General features: G+C 41.4%; 1 protein-coding gene across 7 annotated transcripts in view; it reads left to right on the forward strand.

The window, feature by feature from the left end:
* Nucleotides 1-17,749, forward strand: part of MBNL3 (muscleblind like splicing regulator 3) — a 525,152-nt gene that overhangs the window by 149,218 nt on the left and 358,185 nt on the right. For 6 of the 7 annotated variants that reach the window (XR_011199288.1, XM_069212526.1, XM_069212525.1 and 3 more), the window contains exon 2: nucleotides 3,558-4,431. Coding sequence is in view for 6 of the 7 variants with exons in the window: in XM_069212526.1 (XP_069068627.1) it covers nucleotides 4,258-4,431 (174 nt within the window). In the remaining variant the exon portion in view is untranslated. Of the gene's footprint in view, nucleotides 1-3,434; nucleotides 3,477-3,557; nucleotides 4,432-17,749 lie in introns of those variants that run through there. The other variant, XM_069212523.1, reaches the window with a different exon arrangement.

Raw genomic sequence — 17,749 nt, forward strand, 5'->3', positions numbered from 1 at the left:
GTATACACAAAGGGATCAACACTGGCTACTTTTCCTGAAGAATGGCATCTCTAAAATTCATATCTGCATTCTAGTACATGATTTGATATTGGCTGATATAAATTACTTCAAAGTACAGCTGACAAGTGGGCACACCCACTTAAAGGCATACAACAGATTGAATCCAGGATGAACTTGGGCATGCATCTCATTGACCTGCTAACCCCAGCCTATAGTTGTTGGACTGATTTACTTGTGAAACCCATTGCTTATTCGAGTAGACCCACTTCACTTAAAAAAATATTGGCTGCCACAAGTTACCAGATATATCTTTGACAAGCTTAGTGTCTCCAGAGACATCAGTGACTTGAACAGCTGGGCAAGACATCCTCATAAAAGCCATGTACTTCCTTATTGAGCAACCCATGTCAGCCTCTTTATTGGAGATTTATTTAAGTATCTTGCCCTGTGCCAATCCCTTCCACCAAAAACTGAAACCTCCCAATTATCAAAATATACATCCCTGGCAAGGTATGTGCCAGCCCACCCATCTCTGATTCTCAGAACTCCTACAGTGATGTACTAAAAACAAGTCCACCTCCACACTGCCCGGGAGGGATTAGACAGGCAACCAGTGAAGCAGAATTGTACAAGTGCGACTGCTTGGTTCATAGAGCATCCATCCAGGTGTGTGATTCTGTGCTGAGCAACAGGAACCAACCCAGACTTTCTGATACATGTATTGTGACCACAGTGTTTTGGCTCCTGGTGTTGAAACTACAAGTTCTCGTATCTGGTGCTGTTGGTTATGGCAGCTTCCCCCATCTTTTTATGTACCTTAAGATACAGTATTTTACAAGTGAAGTTACAGTATAACACCACACCCAAAAAACCCATGTGAAGTGCTCTACATACACAACACCAGGTATTAGTACCAACAACAAACCAATAAACACCAGTGCCTGAAAACGGCTATATAAATCTTAAAATGAACAATCATGTTGTGTACTCTTTCACCGAGAGTCAATTCTGAGGAAGTTTCTAAGAGTGAAACTTGAGGCCGATGTGCTAAAAAGTTGTTGCAAAAAACGAGTTACAATTTGCAGCCAGTATGTTTGGAACCAGTAAAGAATTTTCTGAACTGGCCCTATAATAATAGGTGTGTCAAAATTCCGAATAGGTGTGAATTGCAAATTGCAACCTACCTATTTATATTCATCCGGTGGCCATGATTGTATTTTAATAAAGTAAACTTTTTACAATTCTTCCCAATCTCCTTATATATAACGGTAGTGCATTTAAAAATAAAAATTCATTAAAAATGATGTTTGAGAGTTGGCAGTAATCCCCTACTTCCTAACAAACTTTATATTTTACATTTTCAAAGATGAAAGGGACCTAAGTGGCTACCTAACCTTTGTGAATGCTTTACAATCCTAATTAAGACGTTGTCAATTTCACAATGTTTTACGACCGGATTTTGGTTGCTACACATTAGCTCGTACTAAATTGCTATTTGGAAGAGGCGCCTACAACATGCCCCGCCCAAATAGCCATTCCGTTTAGAGTTGCAAAGCCATGTTAGGAGTTGGTAAACATTTACAGACTTCTAAGATGGTTCTGAGTACATTGTAGAAAACGTTTTTGTTAGTGAAAACTGTTTGTGACTGTAAAAACGTTTAGTAGTACATCTGGCCCTTGATTCGAGGAAGGCTTTAGAGTGCAAGCTGTCAGGTACTTTTAAAGACACACTGGTTGCATCATGCTTCTTCGCCGCAGTAAGGTCAGTTATTGCATGTCACTTCACAATCTCAGTCAGTGGCCTCACTTTGCATTGAGCTCTTAATAATGCTGGACGCAGTGGTCATTGGAAGTCATGGACGTGAAGCCAGTGTTGCTCCTTTATGATGTAGTCTGGGCAGTTTACTTCATTACAGAATGACTTCCTGAAAGACAAACCTTAAGGACGCTTCCTGTAAAGTTTTCAAAGCTCATCACACAATGAGCAAAGGTGCGGAACGTAGTGGGGACATTTAATGAAGATGATTTACTAAAACCCTTCAAAGCCATGGGCCTTGCAGTTTTGTGCACAATTGTTTCTGATCTAGAAATAACATTATTCAAGCACTGGTTTTATGTTACACGTTGCTTCTTTTTAATGTGTATAGTAGACGATAAGCATGAATCATACTTCCCCCGAATCCCAACTATTGTTAGGTTATAGTCGGGGCTGCTAGAATTATGCAGCAGGAGAGGGCCAAATTATGCGACCGGGTTGAGTAAATTATGTGTCAAGAAAAGGCAAATTATGCAGCACATTTAGTGATAGTATCACATCATTATTTTGTTATTTTCAAACTTGTTAACATTGTCTGGGCATTGTTGGACCTCATTAGTACAAGTTTAACGCCCAAATATAGCAATATAGCAACCAAAATGTAACTTTGTAAAGAGCCTTCCACTGAGTGGCAACTCACGCGCTTCCTTTTTAGTAACTTTAAAACCATTTGAGCAAGAAACAAAATGTTTATTGTTAAATTCTGCAGATTGTATGGCAGATGGTTATGTGGCAAATCTGTAATTATGCGAATATCGCCGCGTCCGCACAATCGCGTAATTGCAGTGGCCCTGGTTATAGTTCATTAAAGGTATTCTTTTTGCTTTCCACAGCACTTTAGAACTCAGTAGCAGGCGTGGTCTGTGCCTTTCTCGTTGGCTGCCCGTTGCTGAAATCCTTGCTTGCTAGGAATGGGTTAAGGCATGCACTTTCATGATCAGTTGTGATTAATATGTGAGCGAGGCGCCTGCAGATTTCCGTTGCATTTCATCTTCATTGACATAATTAAACGAGCATCAGCTCTTCTTCCTGACTGTCTCTTTAAGACTTGTAATGCAATGCTGAAAAAAAGGAGGCATGTTTTTTCTTTGTCTGGAAATCAGCATACAGTCTGTGCTGTCCACCCTGAGCCCCTTCGGGCGGTTTCTCGATCTGGTTAGATTTGGATTGCTGTGGCACCGAGCCATCTGAAGTTCCGAATAGTAAAAAAATAAGGCATAGACGCGCGACTTTGGTGGGCATTAACGTACGCTACTTGTTCGCTGCCAGTGGCATTCCTTTCAGCCTGTGGTTTATAAACGTACTAGGGATTTATGCACAGTCAGCATGAAGTATATCACTGTTAGCAGCCTGCAGCGGGGTACCCCGGTGGCCTGTCCCACCTATGAAATACCCAAACACACTTCACACGCCCCGGCCAGTTCTGTCAGGCTAATAAGTAGCGTTTTCTTTGCAGCGGGCACAGAAGGGAACGTCTGCCAGTTGGCTCCTTGTGATACAAGCATTTTTATTGGGTGGCCGCCTAGCCCTCTGATGCAACAATTAATCTAACTGGCTGCTCTCCCTAACACGCGCAGCTTCGCGTGGGGGAATGCCCTTTCTGTACAATGGCTGACTGCACTTGCTGCATTGTCAGGACCAGAGGCTTCCTGTCCGAAATGTATACAATATCTTATTGAATTGAGTGTATGGCCGGGACCATGGCCATCGTTGGCTGATGTTCTTTTTCTTTCTCTTGCAGGTTGCTGAAAAGTGCCTTTCCTGAAGCCACATCTGCTTGGATGTCTGTCTAGTCCTGCGTTTCATTTTGAATGTACATATATATTTAATAATTTGCCGTTGCTTGCTGTTCGTATCCAAACGGCATTTCATCCATCAGCCACTTTGCTAAATTATTTATTACAAACTCATTTTGTCGGCAGTGATCACATATTTTTTGCTTATGTGAACAGTGTCAGATTAAAACTATTCGGAAATACAAAGAAAAAGTTTCTTCCTACGCAAAACGTCCATTGCAAAAACTGAAGCTCTGCCAAAAACGTATGCTTTTTTCGGAAGAATTATTGAAACCATTAACTGGAGAGCACAGAATCCTTTTGAAAGCCTGCCAGCTAATTTTCCAGTAACTTCTTTGGCAGTGACAGGCAAACAACTCTTCTTTCTAAAGTTCAACAATTGCACTTTTAGGAGCTGGCCTCTAATTTGATTTGCAGTTGTAAGATTTATATTTTGTGATTGGCTTTACGTTCAATTATTGTTTTAATAAATATAATCTTATTACATGAAAACCTAAGTGCTTACCCATAGAAATTTTACCAAAGCAACACTTTAGTTGTTTCCTTTACCTTTTAACTTGAATTCACGCTGCAAGCCCTCACTAAAAACAGTAACACTGGCCTTTAAAAGGGCGTGATTGGCTGCTTTATAAATTCGTTTCTAATATGGCTGTTAACGTCTCCCTGGTTCGTGATACAAAATGGCTGACACTGGAGGTCTGTCGAGAATTTCAGAGAGGTACTTGTTCTCGATCCGATGCAGAATGCAAGTTTGCTCATCCGTCACGGAGTTGCCATGTGGACAATGGCAGAGTTATTGCCTGCTTTGATTCTCTGAAGGTAAGGACAGTGTAATTTATGTTTCACATTCTTTTCTTGTAATTCTCTTCTGCCTTGTGGCACGACTCAGTCTTATGAACTTCAAGCAATGATACATGCAATTATTAATGGTAGATTATTCCACAAGTATATTATTTCCTGAAACTGAATTCATAGACCTTATATTCAACATTAAAGTACTTACAAACATTGATGATTTTCTATGCTTATCCCAGTTTGTGTGATAGCGGGGTTAGCAAGTTCATGCATTATGTACGATGGTTTAGGGTTTTGACAGATGTCGGTTGACTGGTCACCCGTGTGTGATAACAGCATAGATTGACCCAAAATGAATGAATGTATTTATAGAAATCTAGCACAATAGTTCACTGTACACTAGGCATAGCAGCACAAAGTTAAGCAAAAGAGGAGAAATTGGTTTGATGAATATCTCATTCTACTTGAGTTTTTTGCATATTTTTACAATAGGAAAAACACAAATCGTGATGCACCACACAGTGTTTTAAATGTATAGACAAACACATCTCTGTAAAATTCAGTAGTTCCATAATGTACAATATGATGTGAAGATCCCTAAAGGAGGTTTGGCCCACTTAGTCTAGCAGTGGCAATCCCACGTTGTCCAGTTGGTCCTCTTGAAGATGTTCCTGAATACCACCTCCTCCTTCTTTTCCCTAAACACTTCAGTGACTGTTACTTGTATTTGAAATTGTAAAGAAATATGGTCTAGAAATACAATAAACGTAACTGCCTAACTGCGCATATGCTTTAATCTGAGAGCCATTGATTATTATTTTTACATTGTGGTCATATCCATGGAGGCAGGCTACTGCTCTGTTTTGCATCGCCTCATTATTGAGCAATTCTAACAGAACTACCCAGCAAACATGAACACCATTTTTGGAAAAACTTAGCACTGAATAGTGAACAGTTTTGGAGGACTATTTCCTCATGAGGCTGTACACGTTCAAGTGAACGTCTGTATAATAAGCAGATCTGGGTATACATTACATGTAGATGAGTATTTTAGAATAAACCTGGGCATGTGAGGGGGCACCTGGTTATATAATATTTGATATTTGATATATGACACAAATCTATGCTGGCATACACAAGGTTAAACCTCCGTATATGCAGCTGTCCCTGGTATAAAATGAGGCAGTATTCGGGCGGGTGTCACTTAACCTCAGTACACAAAGCTGTTCCTAGAATAGTGGGTATTGCACTAGAATATTGTGTTTTAAATACCATCCTACAAAAATATTGCAACCAGAATATCAGATACTTTAATAATATGAAGGTAAATGTTTACAGGTAAGCATACATTTATTATCTTTACCTCCACATATGTGTACCTTGATAAATGTATCTTCAAGGTATGTAGATATGAAGTTAACAATAGTAATCCTTATCTGTATATACGTCCCCCTTCCCGCACAATATTCTGGATTTGATAATCTGGCTAGGATATTAAAGTCCGATTATATTTTTGTATTCAGTATTCTGACATACAACCGTGGCTGTTCATACGCGTATGAAGAAATACCTGATTGTATATAATGGTTGAAATTAGGCATGGTATCTTTCTTTGAGCTGATCTAACAAAGCCATACTCACCACAACCACAAAGAAAGGCTAGCCAAGAAAGCAAACAACACGTTGTGCAAACAGTAGAGGCTGTACCAATGCACATTCTACAAATGCCGATACAGGAGGCTAAGTTCAGTGAAGATAACTTACTTTATCTGTCCACCCCCACCAGGGAAAGCAAAGCAAATGAAAAACCAAAAAAAATGCTGAATAAAAAAATAATAACTACTTGGATTATCATACTTAACGTTGCCTCAGCCGGAAAATGTAAGTTGCAGAAAAAATGTTATTATTAAATAGCCTCACACATGCCCTTGTATTTACCACAACCCCAGGTTTTAAACCAGTTGCAATATATAGTTGATATCCAACACAAACCTACCCTTTGTTCCTGACATGATGCAGCAATACCTGATGCCAGTAGTCTTGGCATGTACGTAGGGACTCGTGCAGGAATCGTGTCCTGCTAGGTGAGTTGTGCATATGGCCACTCCGAACTCTACACTGCTAAATGCTACCCCAGACAGTAATATTTCTTCAGTTCCACAACAGGTGAGAGTGACTACTGCATAAAGACATGGAATGACACCGTGCAACAACCCAGCTACAGAAGAAATGCAATAGGGCCCACATTAGGACTTAAACAATGATTTGTGTGTCTGCCTCAATTAGTATACCAGAGCAAATCTAGCCAGTAAAAGGAAGAGACTTAATCAAGGTCAGTCTTATGACCCACAGCTCAGCCATCATCAGATGTCGAACAGTACTGGATAGCCATTGACAATCATTGCCAGAGCTAACAAACAACACTGACATGCAGCAACAACTATAGCTGCTATAGGTGGTCTAAGGTACACTGATGGTCACACAATACTAATTACTCTTGGTGCAGGAGGCTCACTGTCACTCTGCATAGATCATGCAGGACATATTCCCGACATATAATAGCATTCAGCAACCTCCTTATATGCACGCCAACCTCTATCTAGCGTTGTTCAGTGGACTTTGCTTCTGCGTCACACCTCCCTCTGTGTGCTTATGCATATCCTGTTCTGTCACCTCTTTGCCATGGCATTCACCTACATCCCGTCCCCCCCAAGGAGAGTATGCCATAAAGATAATTAAGTGATGTCAGTGTACACTTGTTCACTGAGTGCTACTTATGATCAGTCAAAATAGCCCCGAACTACTAATAAATGACAATTGTTGCAGTAGTGACAACATCGGAGACCATCACAACAGTGACCACACCTTGCAGGATTACTAGTAGTGATCACCCAGCTGTTTGTCACAATTATGACTGATGCCAAAGTAAAATATCCAGAATATTGACTAAAACAATGTAACGAACACACACACATTTTCACAGAAAAACAAAAATTAAAATGACAGTCATAGTTAAGTGTGGTAATACTACTTTAGTTTACATGAAAAAACCTCAGAAACTCACTCAACAAATACAGTTTAAATTGGCAGTTATAATTAGATATGGTAATAATATTTTAGTTTACATAAAAAAAAAAAACCCTCAGAAATTCACTTAAAAAATCAAAAGTTAACATGCCGTTAAATTTAACTGAAAATGTGAGTTAAAATTGTATTGTTTAAAATACACTGAAGTTAACCGAGCTAATTATAACTTGCGCAGCCACCATATACTGCTAATGATCACAAGTATTACATCACTCATGACAAATTCTGTGGCATAATTGGCATCTCATATGACAATTTCCTCCAACGCTGGAAGGAGATCATGTTGGAGAAATGAGTGATAGCCATCATACAACACAGCTATTGCCTTGAACGACAGCCCCTCACCCCAACATTCCACCATGGTCACACATGCTCAGCAATGGACCCCTCTCCCTTCTCTGAAAGAGGTACATTACCTTCTACAAAAGGGCACCATAGAAAGGGTATTACCTGCAACACCATGGGACCAGGATGTAGGTTCGGTCAGGCTTAACTTAGAGGCATTGTGTAAAGTATGTATGTATCACGCAAACAGTAATAACGTGGAAACACAACACAAGAAAAATCCCACACCAATTTAGAAAATAAGAGTGGCATTTAATACATTATTTCACAGCAAAGAACGACAAAAAATACAAATCAGTAGAAGCAGAGATATGCATTTTTAAGGATTTAGATAAAAAACATTGCTTAGAAGCACAAAGCACCAGCTGGGGTTATCTGGGCATGCCGGACTGGGACAAAGTCACAAATTCAGACCGGCTGCAATGGAGTGCAGGTCGGATACAGTGGCCAAGTTAGGTTCTCCGAACAAAGTACCATAAATCCTGGTTGCAGAGTGTTATGAGGTCCCTTATCGAGGATGCGTCACACAGCGGTGGTTCTGATGAGTTGTGAGGCTGCAATGTTGAATCCTGCATCGAGGATGGGTTGCACAGCAGCGGTTCCGAGGAGCTGCGGGGCTGCAGTGTGAGGCCCAATGTTAAGGATTTATCACACAGCAACAGTTCTGAGGAGCTGCAGGGCTGAGATGCGAGGTCCTGCATCAAGGATGTTTCATGCCATGTCAGATCTGAGGAGCTGTGAGGTCCTGCATCAGCGATGCATCATACTGTGGCAGTACCAATATGGAGTTGCGAGGCAATGAGTTGCATTCCTTCTTTTATGCTGGGACCACAGCTGGGCTGACAGAGCACCTTCAGGCCCGCTTCCAAGGGTCCGGGTCGGGGGTGACACCATTTGGGGGTCAGGACTCACAGCAGGCAGAGCTCTGGTGCAGGTGTTAGGTGGACGGAACCTTGCCTGTCCCAAGGCTGTGATCAAGATGCCAGCCAAATAGTCGTTGGCGTCCCTCTCGTGGTCCTGGATTTAAGATGAAGGTCTACTCCTCACTCAGGCAGAAGGGCAGTAGGACAGGAGAATAGAAGGGCAGCAGAGTAGCAGTCCTTCTTGAAAAAGAGCTGCTCAGCAGTCGTTCTTCTTAGTATTTCACAGGTCCGGATGAGTAGTGAAGAGTTCGGTCTGAGTGTCCACTATTTATCCTTGGTGCCAGCTTTGAAGGAGACGTTTCTAGATGTTTCCAATCCCAAAGATGTTTGGGATTTCCTTTTATTTTGGCCCTGGCCCCAGGTTGTCTAGGGGCACAAATGACTAGTGTGAAACCCTTTGTGAGTGGGTGAAGGTAGAGCCTTTGTGATGTGCAAGTGTGGCAGATGACAGCTCCTCCCCTTATCAAGTTAGAGATGGCCTATCCTGCCAACATCTGTTCCACCTTAGTCTCACTGTCTGGGAGTAATACACAAACACCAACTGCCAGCTACACCTAGTCATGTGACCAAGGATATTGGCTGCAGGCACCAGATGGTTGGGACAAGAAAATGCCAACTTTCCAAAAGTGGTATTTTCAGAATTGTGACTTAAAATCCAACTTTACCATTAAAGAGTGTTTAAATTACAATTCTTTAGAGACCACGCCAAACATTCCTACCTGCTCCCAATTGAAAGTTATCACTTATTAAATGCAATAATGTAACCCAATTTTATCTTACGAGAAAGGCAGGTCCTGCAATAGTGAAAAACAAATGTAAGAGTTTTTCCCTACCAGGTCAAGTAAAAGTTAGAAGTACATGTCAAACTTTTTAAATACACTGCACCCTGCCCTATGGGCTTTTCAGAGCCGACCCAGGGGTTACTTATGCATATTAAAAAGGAAGATTTAAGCTTGGCAAAAGGTTTAGTTTGGTAGGTCAAAATAGCAGTTTAAACTGCACACAGAGACTGCAATAGCAGGCTTGAGACATGTATGAAGAGTTACTTAAGTGGGTGGCACAATGAATGCCACTAGTAGCATTTAATTTACAAAGCCTGAGCACATGTAGTACCACTTAACTAGAGACTTACAAGTAAATTGAATGTGCTAAATTGGTGGAAGAAAATGTTACCATGTTTTAGGGAGAGAGCACGACCCCCTAGCACTGGCTAGCAGTGGCAAAGTCCCCAGAGTCCTAAGGGCAGCAAAAACGAATTCAGCAAAAATAGGAGGATTGAGTGCAAAAGGTTTTTGGGGGGAAACCACACCAAGCATGTCAGGTTCAACACTTGCTTTACTTCCTAATTCCCAAGAACGAATGCTGTCTCAGGCCCATCCTTAATCTCAGATCCCTCAACTGCTACATAATTTCAGACAATTTTTGGATGACAACCTTGAAGAAGTTCATTACTCTAGTTCAACAATGAGATTTCATGATGGCGCTCAAAAGTCAAGGACGCCTGTTTGCACATTCCAGTCCACCCTGCCCACTGGCAGTTCCTTCGCTTTGTGGTGAGTGGACAAGACTACCAATTATAAGTACTTCCCTTTGGGCTCACCACAGCCGCAAGGGTGTTTAAGAAGTATCTGGAAGTGATGGCAGCTTATTTGCACAGAGAAGGCATCCATGTCTTCTACTGCCTCTCCCCTTGGCTGATTAAGAGCAGCAGCAGGCTCCATTGTCTTCACACACTCGAGTGGTAGTGTTAAAGCTCCATAACCTGGGCTTTTCTGTAAACACCAGCAAACCCCATCTGCAGCCTCTTCAAATACATCTCTTCTTAGACTCCTTCCTACGTTTTGAAGTATTGCACATCCCAAAGAGCAAAAGGTCTCAACTTCCCAGTACATGCAACATCTTGTTCAGCACAGTCATCAGCTGGCATTTTGAACTTCAGGGACAGATGGCATCTTGGGTTCAGATCAAACTGTACCATGCTCTAAAGTGGAGGTCAGCCACCAGCTTAATACTAAGCAGGCATTTCGAAGACCCTGTCCTACAGATGACCAATGAGGTGTGCATCTCAGTCCGAAGACCGTGGCCCTCTCAGCTTCAGGATCGTCCCATCAATTATTTGGAAATGTTTACCATTCAGTTGGCCCACAAAGCCTTTCTCTAGGTCATTTAAGGCAAATAATTCCTAATCAGGACAATATGACCATCTTTTAATACATCCAAAAACAGGGCAGAAGACTCTCTCCTCTGCTCTCTCACCTAGCACAGCAGGACACATCAACAAGTCCATGAGTGGGAACTGCATCTCCAAATCCTTCACACATACTTCCAGCATTCCAACACAAAATGCCCAAGCTTAGCCACCTGATACCACATCCACAGTCAATGGAAAATGCACTATGGGTGAACTGGTGAGGATTATTTGCCTACACTTTTCCATCTCACTAACTGCTTCCCTATGTGGTGAGAAAGCTTAGACAAACATAACTGGCACTCATCCTAGTTGAACGTGTGCTCTATTCATCTGGAGTTGTCAATCAGCGTCCACGAAAAGGTACGAAAGGCTTCCCCCGAGGCTGGATATTTTAACACAGAGACAGGTAAGGTCAGGTATCTAGATCCCGAGCAGCTCAGTCTTGAGATTTGGCACCTAAGGTCTTAAATGTTGACTACTTCCATTTTCCAAAGAGCGTATGCCCATTCTGAATGAGGCTGAAGGCCCACAAAATGGGCGTGGTGTGCAGCAAAGTGGAAGATATTTGTACATTACTACAATTTTTTCTTTACAAATATCATGGTGCAGGAGATTGTTACTACCTTTTACACGAAAGGCAGGCCTTTCATACACCTCCGTTTGCCTGCATTTAACAGTACTTAACAGTACTTGCAGCCTATCTGCACAGAAGATAACTCGTCTCTGTTCAGCAAACCTGTGGTGAAGGCCTTTATGAAAGGACTCAAATGGATCATACCTCCCAGACCAGCCTCCTCTCCTGCGTAGAACCGCAACATAGTCCTCACCAGATTCATGAGATCATCACTGTATGCACTCGTGCCCTCTGCAGCTCCTTTCTTTGTGATTACCCCCCACTTAGGCAAATCAAACATTCAAGGCCAACACTAGTATGCTAAGCATATGGATCTACATCACTAGATGCCATGAAAGGATGTGTACAGGGTAACCAGCATTTTCCAGATAGATAGATAGGCAGATAGATAGATATTTACTATTTTAAACTGTACATCTACATACCTTGCAGTTATATATAGCTTCAAGATAAACGTGGAGTTAACAATCTAAATAAAACTAAACCTCCCTAAGTATACTTACCTTTATGATAATGGAGCAGTCTGTATATAATATTTTGGCCGGACAATATTTAAAATTTAGTATTTTTTATAGAACACAAACCACCCTCAATATAAGTTGGGGTTACCAACAGCAGTGTCAGACAAAGAATTATCATAAATAAACCCCTTCAGACTAAAATAACAGCCACATCACAAGATCCCATAGGAACAAAGCAAATACTTAAAACTGTAAATCTCCCAAACTCAGTATGAGCTATCATTCAAAGAGGAGCTTGAATATGGTTTGGATTTTTAATAATTCTGTTTTCAAACATCAGCATATTGGTCACAATACATAGAAAAAACTATGCTTTCCATTTTGGGTTAACACATTCAAAGACAATCTTGTCTTTTTCTAAAACAAAAAATAGTTTCTGCTCAATAACGCAGATTCATGTTTGGTCTGTTGTTTATATTCATTCTTTTCCTGGTGATGAAGTGGCCAGTGTGGGCTGTTTTTTCACATTGCTACAGGACAATGTGTTTGCACAGGTGTGTGTAGATAAGGAGAGTGTGTCAGTGTGGAAAGAAGAGTGTGGCAGTGTGGAAGGCATTTCACTCTTGCACACCGACCTTCACAGTTTAGTAGTGATATGCATTTGACTTCGGTAGACATACCACATGTCTTCATTGTGTACTTATTGCTATCCATGTGGCCCCGTACCTGGGGTATCAGCTTGCCTTACACAGTGGTGCACAATTTGTGATCCTCCCTTTGGCACCAACATGATTGTTTTTTTCCTGGACATGGGCATCACCAGTCGCGACTCGATTCACTCACAAGGGGCAGGGTGGGGCGGATGCGGCGCGCAGCAGTGGGAGGAAGTAAAATTTTATATAAAAAAAAGAATTCACCTGATCTGCTTTGCAGCTCCTCTTTCTCCCATCGCTGCAGGCAGGCACAGGCTCCCAGCCTGCCCTGCGGCCAGTCCCATATTTAGAGCAGCATCAGGATTGGCCGGGAGCGCCCAGCCAGGGTGCTCCCGAGCAGAACAGGAGCCTGTGCATGCTCTCTCCAGCCCGGCAACGTGTTGCTGGGCTGGAGAGAGCCTACTGTGCATGTTTGTTTGGCCAGCCCGAGACAGCCGGCCAAATATACTTGCACACTGAGGGGAGTGCGCAGTGCACTCACCTCACTGTTCGTCAACCCCATGGCCCCGCCCCTTTAACAAACGAAACGATAAACATGGTTTGTTATTGTTTTATTTGTTAAAGGTTTTGCAGCTTCTGCTGCTGGTGGGGGTGGTGGGGGCGGAGGGGGGAGGGGTGACGCACCTCCACCCTAACAGAGAAGCTGCTGCTGGGTACCACTTTTCTGCAGTGGTACATTTGTGTCATACGTCCATGTGTTGTTGCTTGGTCTGTACCAGGAAACAGTACAAATAGAACTAAAGGTGCTTATTTATTGCACCGGGTGGATAATGATAACCTGGGGCTCGTTATTTATTCGGTGTGATAAATAGAACCCATTACGAGTTATTGGGGAATAACAAATATATTTTGTGTTTAACACATTCAAAAATCTGTATGGTATGGTAAATACGGTATACATTTTCCCTGTTAGATTTTGTCAGGTTTGACATGCCTAATTTTAAGGATGGTTGAGGTATTCAATAATTACATGTGCATCGATTTTTTTTTTTTTATGGCTTATGGGTAATACCAAACTGAGGCGGTCGTTTGTCCCTTCTAGGATCCAATACACATTTAAAGTCCCCCATCAAAATTACAGTCCCAACTATATATAGTAAGGTGATATTTTGCAGATGGTGATAGAGGTATGCATTAACTGTTTTAGGGGCATATATGGTCACTAGACATATATTTGTCCTATTAAGACTAAAACAAGTCTGTTTCCGTTTTAGTTGCTTGCATGGTATACTTGGGGCTTTCCATGTTCCCACCTTCCGAAAGAAGCCGAGAAACCAGCGTGGTGTAGCCCAGCCCTTCATAGAGGCTATATGAATGTATTGTCTGTGTTAGTAACCTCAGTTCGACATAATTATTTAGTCCTCTGACACTCCACGTTAAGAAGTTTGTAGTATCAGTGTTGGGTATCATTTCTTTTTTGTCCATTCTTAATATCTTCTGCATTGCCTAGTTCCCATCCACAATATTTTAAGGTCCCAGTTCAGCTCCCACCTCTGATCCATCTTCACTCCAGTCATTCTCGACTCTTGCCATGCCAGGTATAACTGCTCGCCTTTGCTTGCAGGTCTCCAGTCTCTCCAGCTGAGGCTCTGTGAGCATGATCATTTACCGATGGGGGAGTGAGGTTGGACGTGCAGATTTATTTTCTCCACTGCCTTTCGGTTGCATTCAGTATCTCATTCAGCTGCCCAGTAGTGCGCAAAAGATGTGTGAACATTTTAGTGCAGGACAAACACTGACACACTCTCAACGCTGATGTTTACCCAGCAGTGATAACCTTCCTTTTTTAACGAGGGGTGCCCCTATGTAATCCTGTTGCCCTCTCAGCACTGATGATTAAAATGTTGCCACCTACATCTGCAGCGATGTCTAACTAGGAGCTGCAGAACAGGCGGCGAAATGTCCGCCGGCCTAATAAACACGTCACAAAGTCTGCATACCGTTGCAAAATGGCTTTAAGTATTGGAATATAATATTGTTGAAATTTGATGGGCAAATCAATTTCAGAATTTTTAAGAGGAGGTGCAGAATTGGTCTCTGGCATGTCACATCATTCCTGTCGCCCACCTACTCCCCGTACGGTGGTTATACTGATACATTGGCATCAGATGGAGGCCTTCTCACACACACATTTCATCTAACACACAATTCTCACTGGTTACAAAGATAGCAGGGGCCATATTATGTAAAGCGCCCTGCGGGCACAGCGGCGTTGTACTTCTGCTTTCTGTGACCTCGGGCCATTTTGGGATTACAGAATTTGCCCAAGTTTGTAGTGTGACCCCACTTCCGTGGTGCAGATGAGACCAGCATACACGTAGCTCCAGCACTAGCCGAAAAGGGCGTCCCCTTCTTTGCACAGGGGGTACCCCATATATGAGAGGGGAACACTGACTGTGTACCCACACTGTATTATGACCATGGGCCATTGAGAGTCACACTATCTGTGCACCATGAAGAGGTGGCGCACAGTCGGGGCACCGCCGGAGGGCACCCTTGGAGTGGGGAAATAGGGCTCCGTGGTACTCCCAGATGCCCCCTGCACGTGTTAGTAGTTTCCAGCATCTTAAAAATATTACACTACATTGGCAAAGCCTGAGTCATATAGAGATGTTAATGCTTTGAAACTTTACTGAGGGAGCATCCATTTCTAAATATATCGTTAGTTTTTAATAAACAGATTTATTGCAGACCCATGTATCATTTTTTTATAATTGCTTCAGAAAACTCTAGAGTGCTGAGATGCATGAGCCATTAACAGACAACCCGTCATTGTTATATCACATCCCATTACCTCCGACCAGGACTACGGTATAATTGTAAACTGCATTACAATAGGCGCTAGTGTAATAGACACCGTTTTTTACCTGAAGTAATTAGACATTCTGATTGCAGTGGTGTTCATTGATATTATGAGGCTGCCAAACTCTTATTTGGACTGTACAGTCCCGTGTTCATTAATGTGTTTTACGAACATAAATCAGCAGTGGACAGTGAGAGGATATGAAATGGAACCCTGAAAGTCACCCTTCATTTTAAGAGCTGATGGCCAGTCCAGAGTTTAGAAGCTTCTGTGAGCGTCTTCCTGGGTCAAATTAATTTCTGAGGTTAATGGAGAAGACATGTTTGATTTATTGTGAAAGTTTAGACTACAGTCACTGGTTGTGCTGCTCCTAATGTCTTCTGCCACCTCCACAGTCACCTTTTGTGCTTTCCTTTCTCGTGTGTACAATGGGATTGCTTGAAAATGTGAGAAACATTGTTAGAGAAGATAATGAATTGCAAGAAAACCAAGCATCTGTAGGAGGAAGCATTATATAAAAAGAACACTAAGACCAGCAACGGATTTAAATAATCAAAGACCACTGCAAGCATGAAGAACATTGAAACGGCTATGGGTGTCTTGTATCGGTTTTTACAGTTTTTCAATTCTCTGTTTTATTGTCGTTTTGGGTCAAAACCACTGAATTAGGCGTTCTGTTTATTTACACAAACGGTCTTTGAAATACCAAACCACAACAAGTTAAACTGTATTCTCGCATAGATTTAGTGAATAATATAAGAAAACTACATTGCATGTAATATTCCTCGCCGCACTGGGATTATATCACATCGAATAATTATTAAATTATGTCATTTTTAAATTAAATGTTTTTTCGTATACAATAGGATTAGTTTAGTAAAATTATTGTAAATTCGTCAATTTCCAATCTGATGCAAAACATTTTGTAACATGGACACAAATGATAAAAGTGCTACACATTTTTTTTTTTTCGAATTGCAAAACAGTGTTGTATGGCTCAATATTTTGGACAAAGACAAAGGCGTGTTAGATGTGTCTGTAGTATCTAGTTTATACCTGCTCTCAGTAGTTGTGACCAGAAAAAATTAGTTCCCTATAGTTGGTTTGATGTGGATTGTCTAGCCACCAAAAAATCCATAGCAACTCATTTAGAACATGGCTCAGAGTATAAACAATCAGACACCAATGATGTTTTCTCATGAACAGCTTTTGCGGGAATCCATCTAGCACCTAGAAGTACATGGTTAATATAAAACAACCTTAAGTTCATACAGTTAGTTTTATCAAAACTTGTTTTACAGGACAGGTCTGGTGAAGTTGTTCCATGTGTGATAACCTGTGGTTTAAATCCTTATACTAAAGTGAAGTGCTTTCTCTACCAGGATTTTTGTGTATGTCAGAGAAATTGATGACGTATTTATAGGTCATAGGGCAGTGAAATAGTAATGGTCCTGTCTTTCAGTGGCATGGTCACAGGAGTAATTCCATCTCCCCCTTTCATATCAAACTGATTAAAGTTGGCAACAATTGCAAAATTAAATTGTTTATTTTAGGTGTAATTTTAATCACATGATTTTATTAAACATTTCAGAATAATAAAACAATGAAATGAGAAACACTTTTAAATGTTTATTTTTTCTGGCTAGTTCGTTTATTCACACCTCGTTTCCAGTTTTCAGCACTTATCTTTCCATGTCTTGAAGTAAAGTTACAAGAATGATCTCAATGATTTAATTCCAAATGTTCTCAAATACAAGAGGTAAGCAAGCTCTTCCATAGATACTAAACTCTCCTACGTAATACTAACATTCCACATGTATTCTTGCATCCCAGCCTAATACGAGGTATGTTTCAAACGAAGTTTCATTAAAAGGTAAACGTCCACATTCCCAGTCACAGAAAAGGAAACTTCCAAGTTGGCTGCCTGCATTGGTGCACAAGATATGACTCTGAACGGCCCATTGGAATTTCCGAAGACCTGTTACCAAACATAACAAGTTGTCAACTTTCTGCTCTTGTACAATTACCTGTTTGCCATCTTGAGGCAAGTATGAAGATGTGTACTCATTTCAGACCAAATCGTACCTGAAATTTTCTTTCACTTTTACTTGAATTTAGGAAGTGCTCAAATCTCTGCAAAGAGCAACTTTGTAGATACCATGCATTCAGTTGATTCTTCATTAAG

Source organism: Pleurodeles waltl, chromosome 2_1 (assembly GCF_031143425.1).
Source record: "Pleurodeles waltl isolate 20211129_DDA chromosome 2_1, aPleWal1.hap1.20221129, whole genome shotgun sequence".
NCBI lineage: Eukaryota > Metazoa > Chordata > Amphibia > Caudata > Salamandridae > Pleurodeles > Pleurodeles waltl.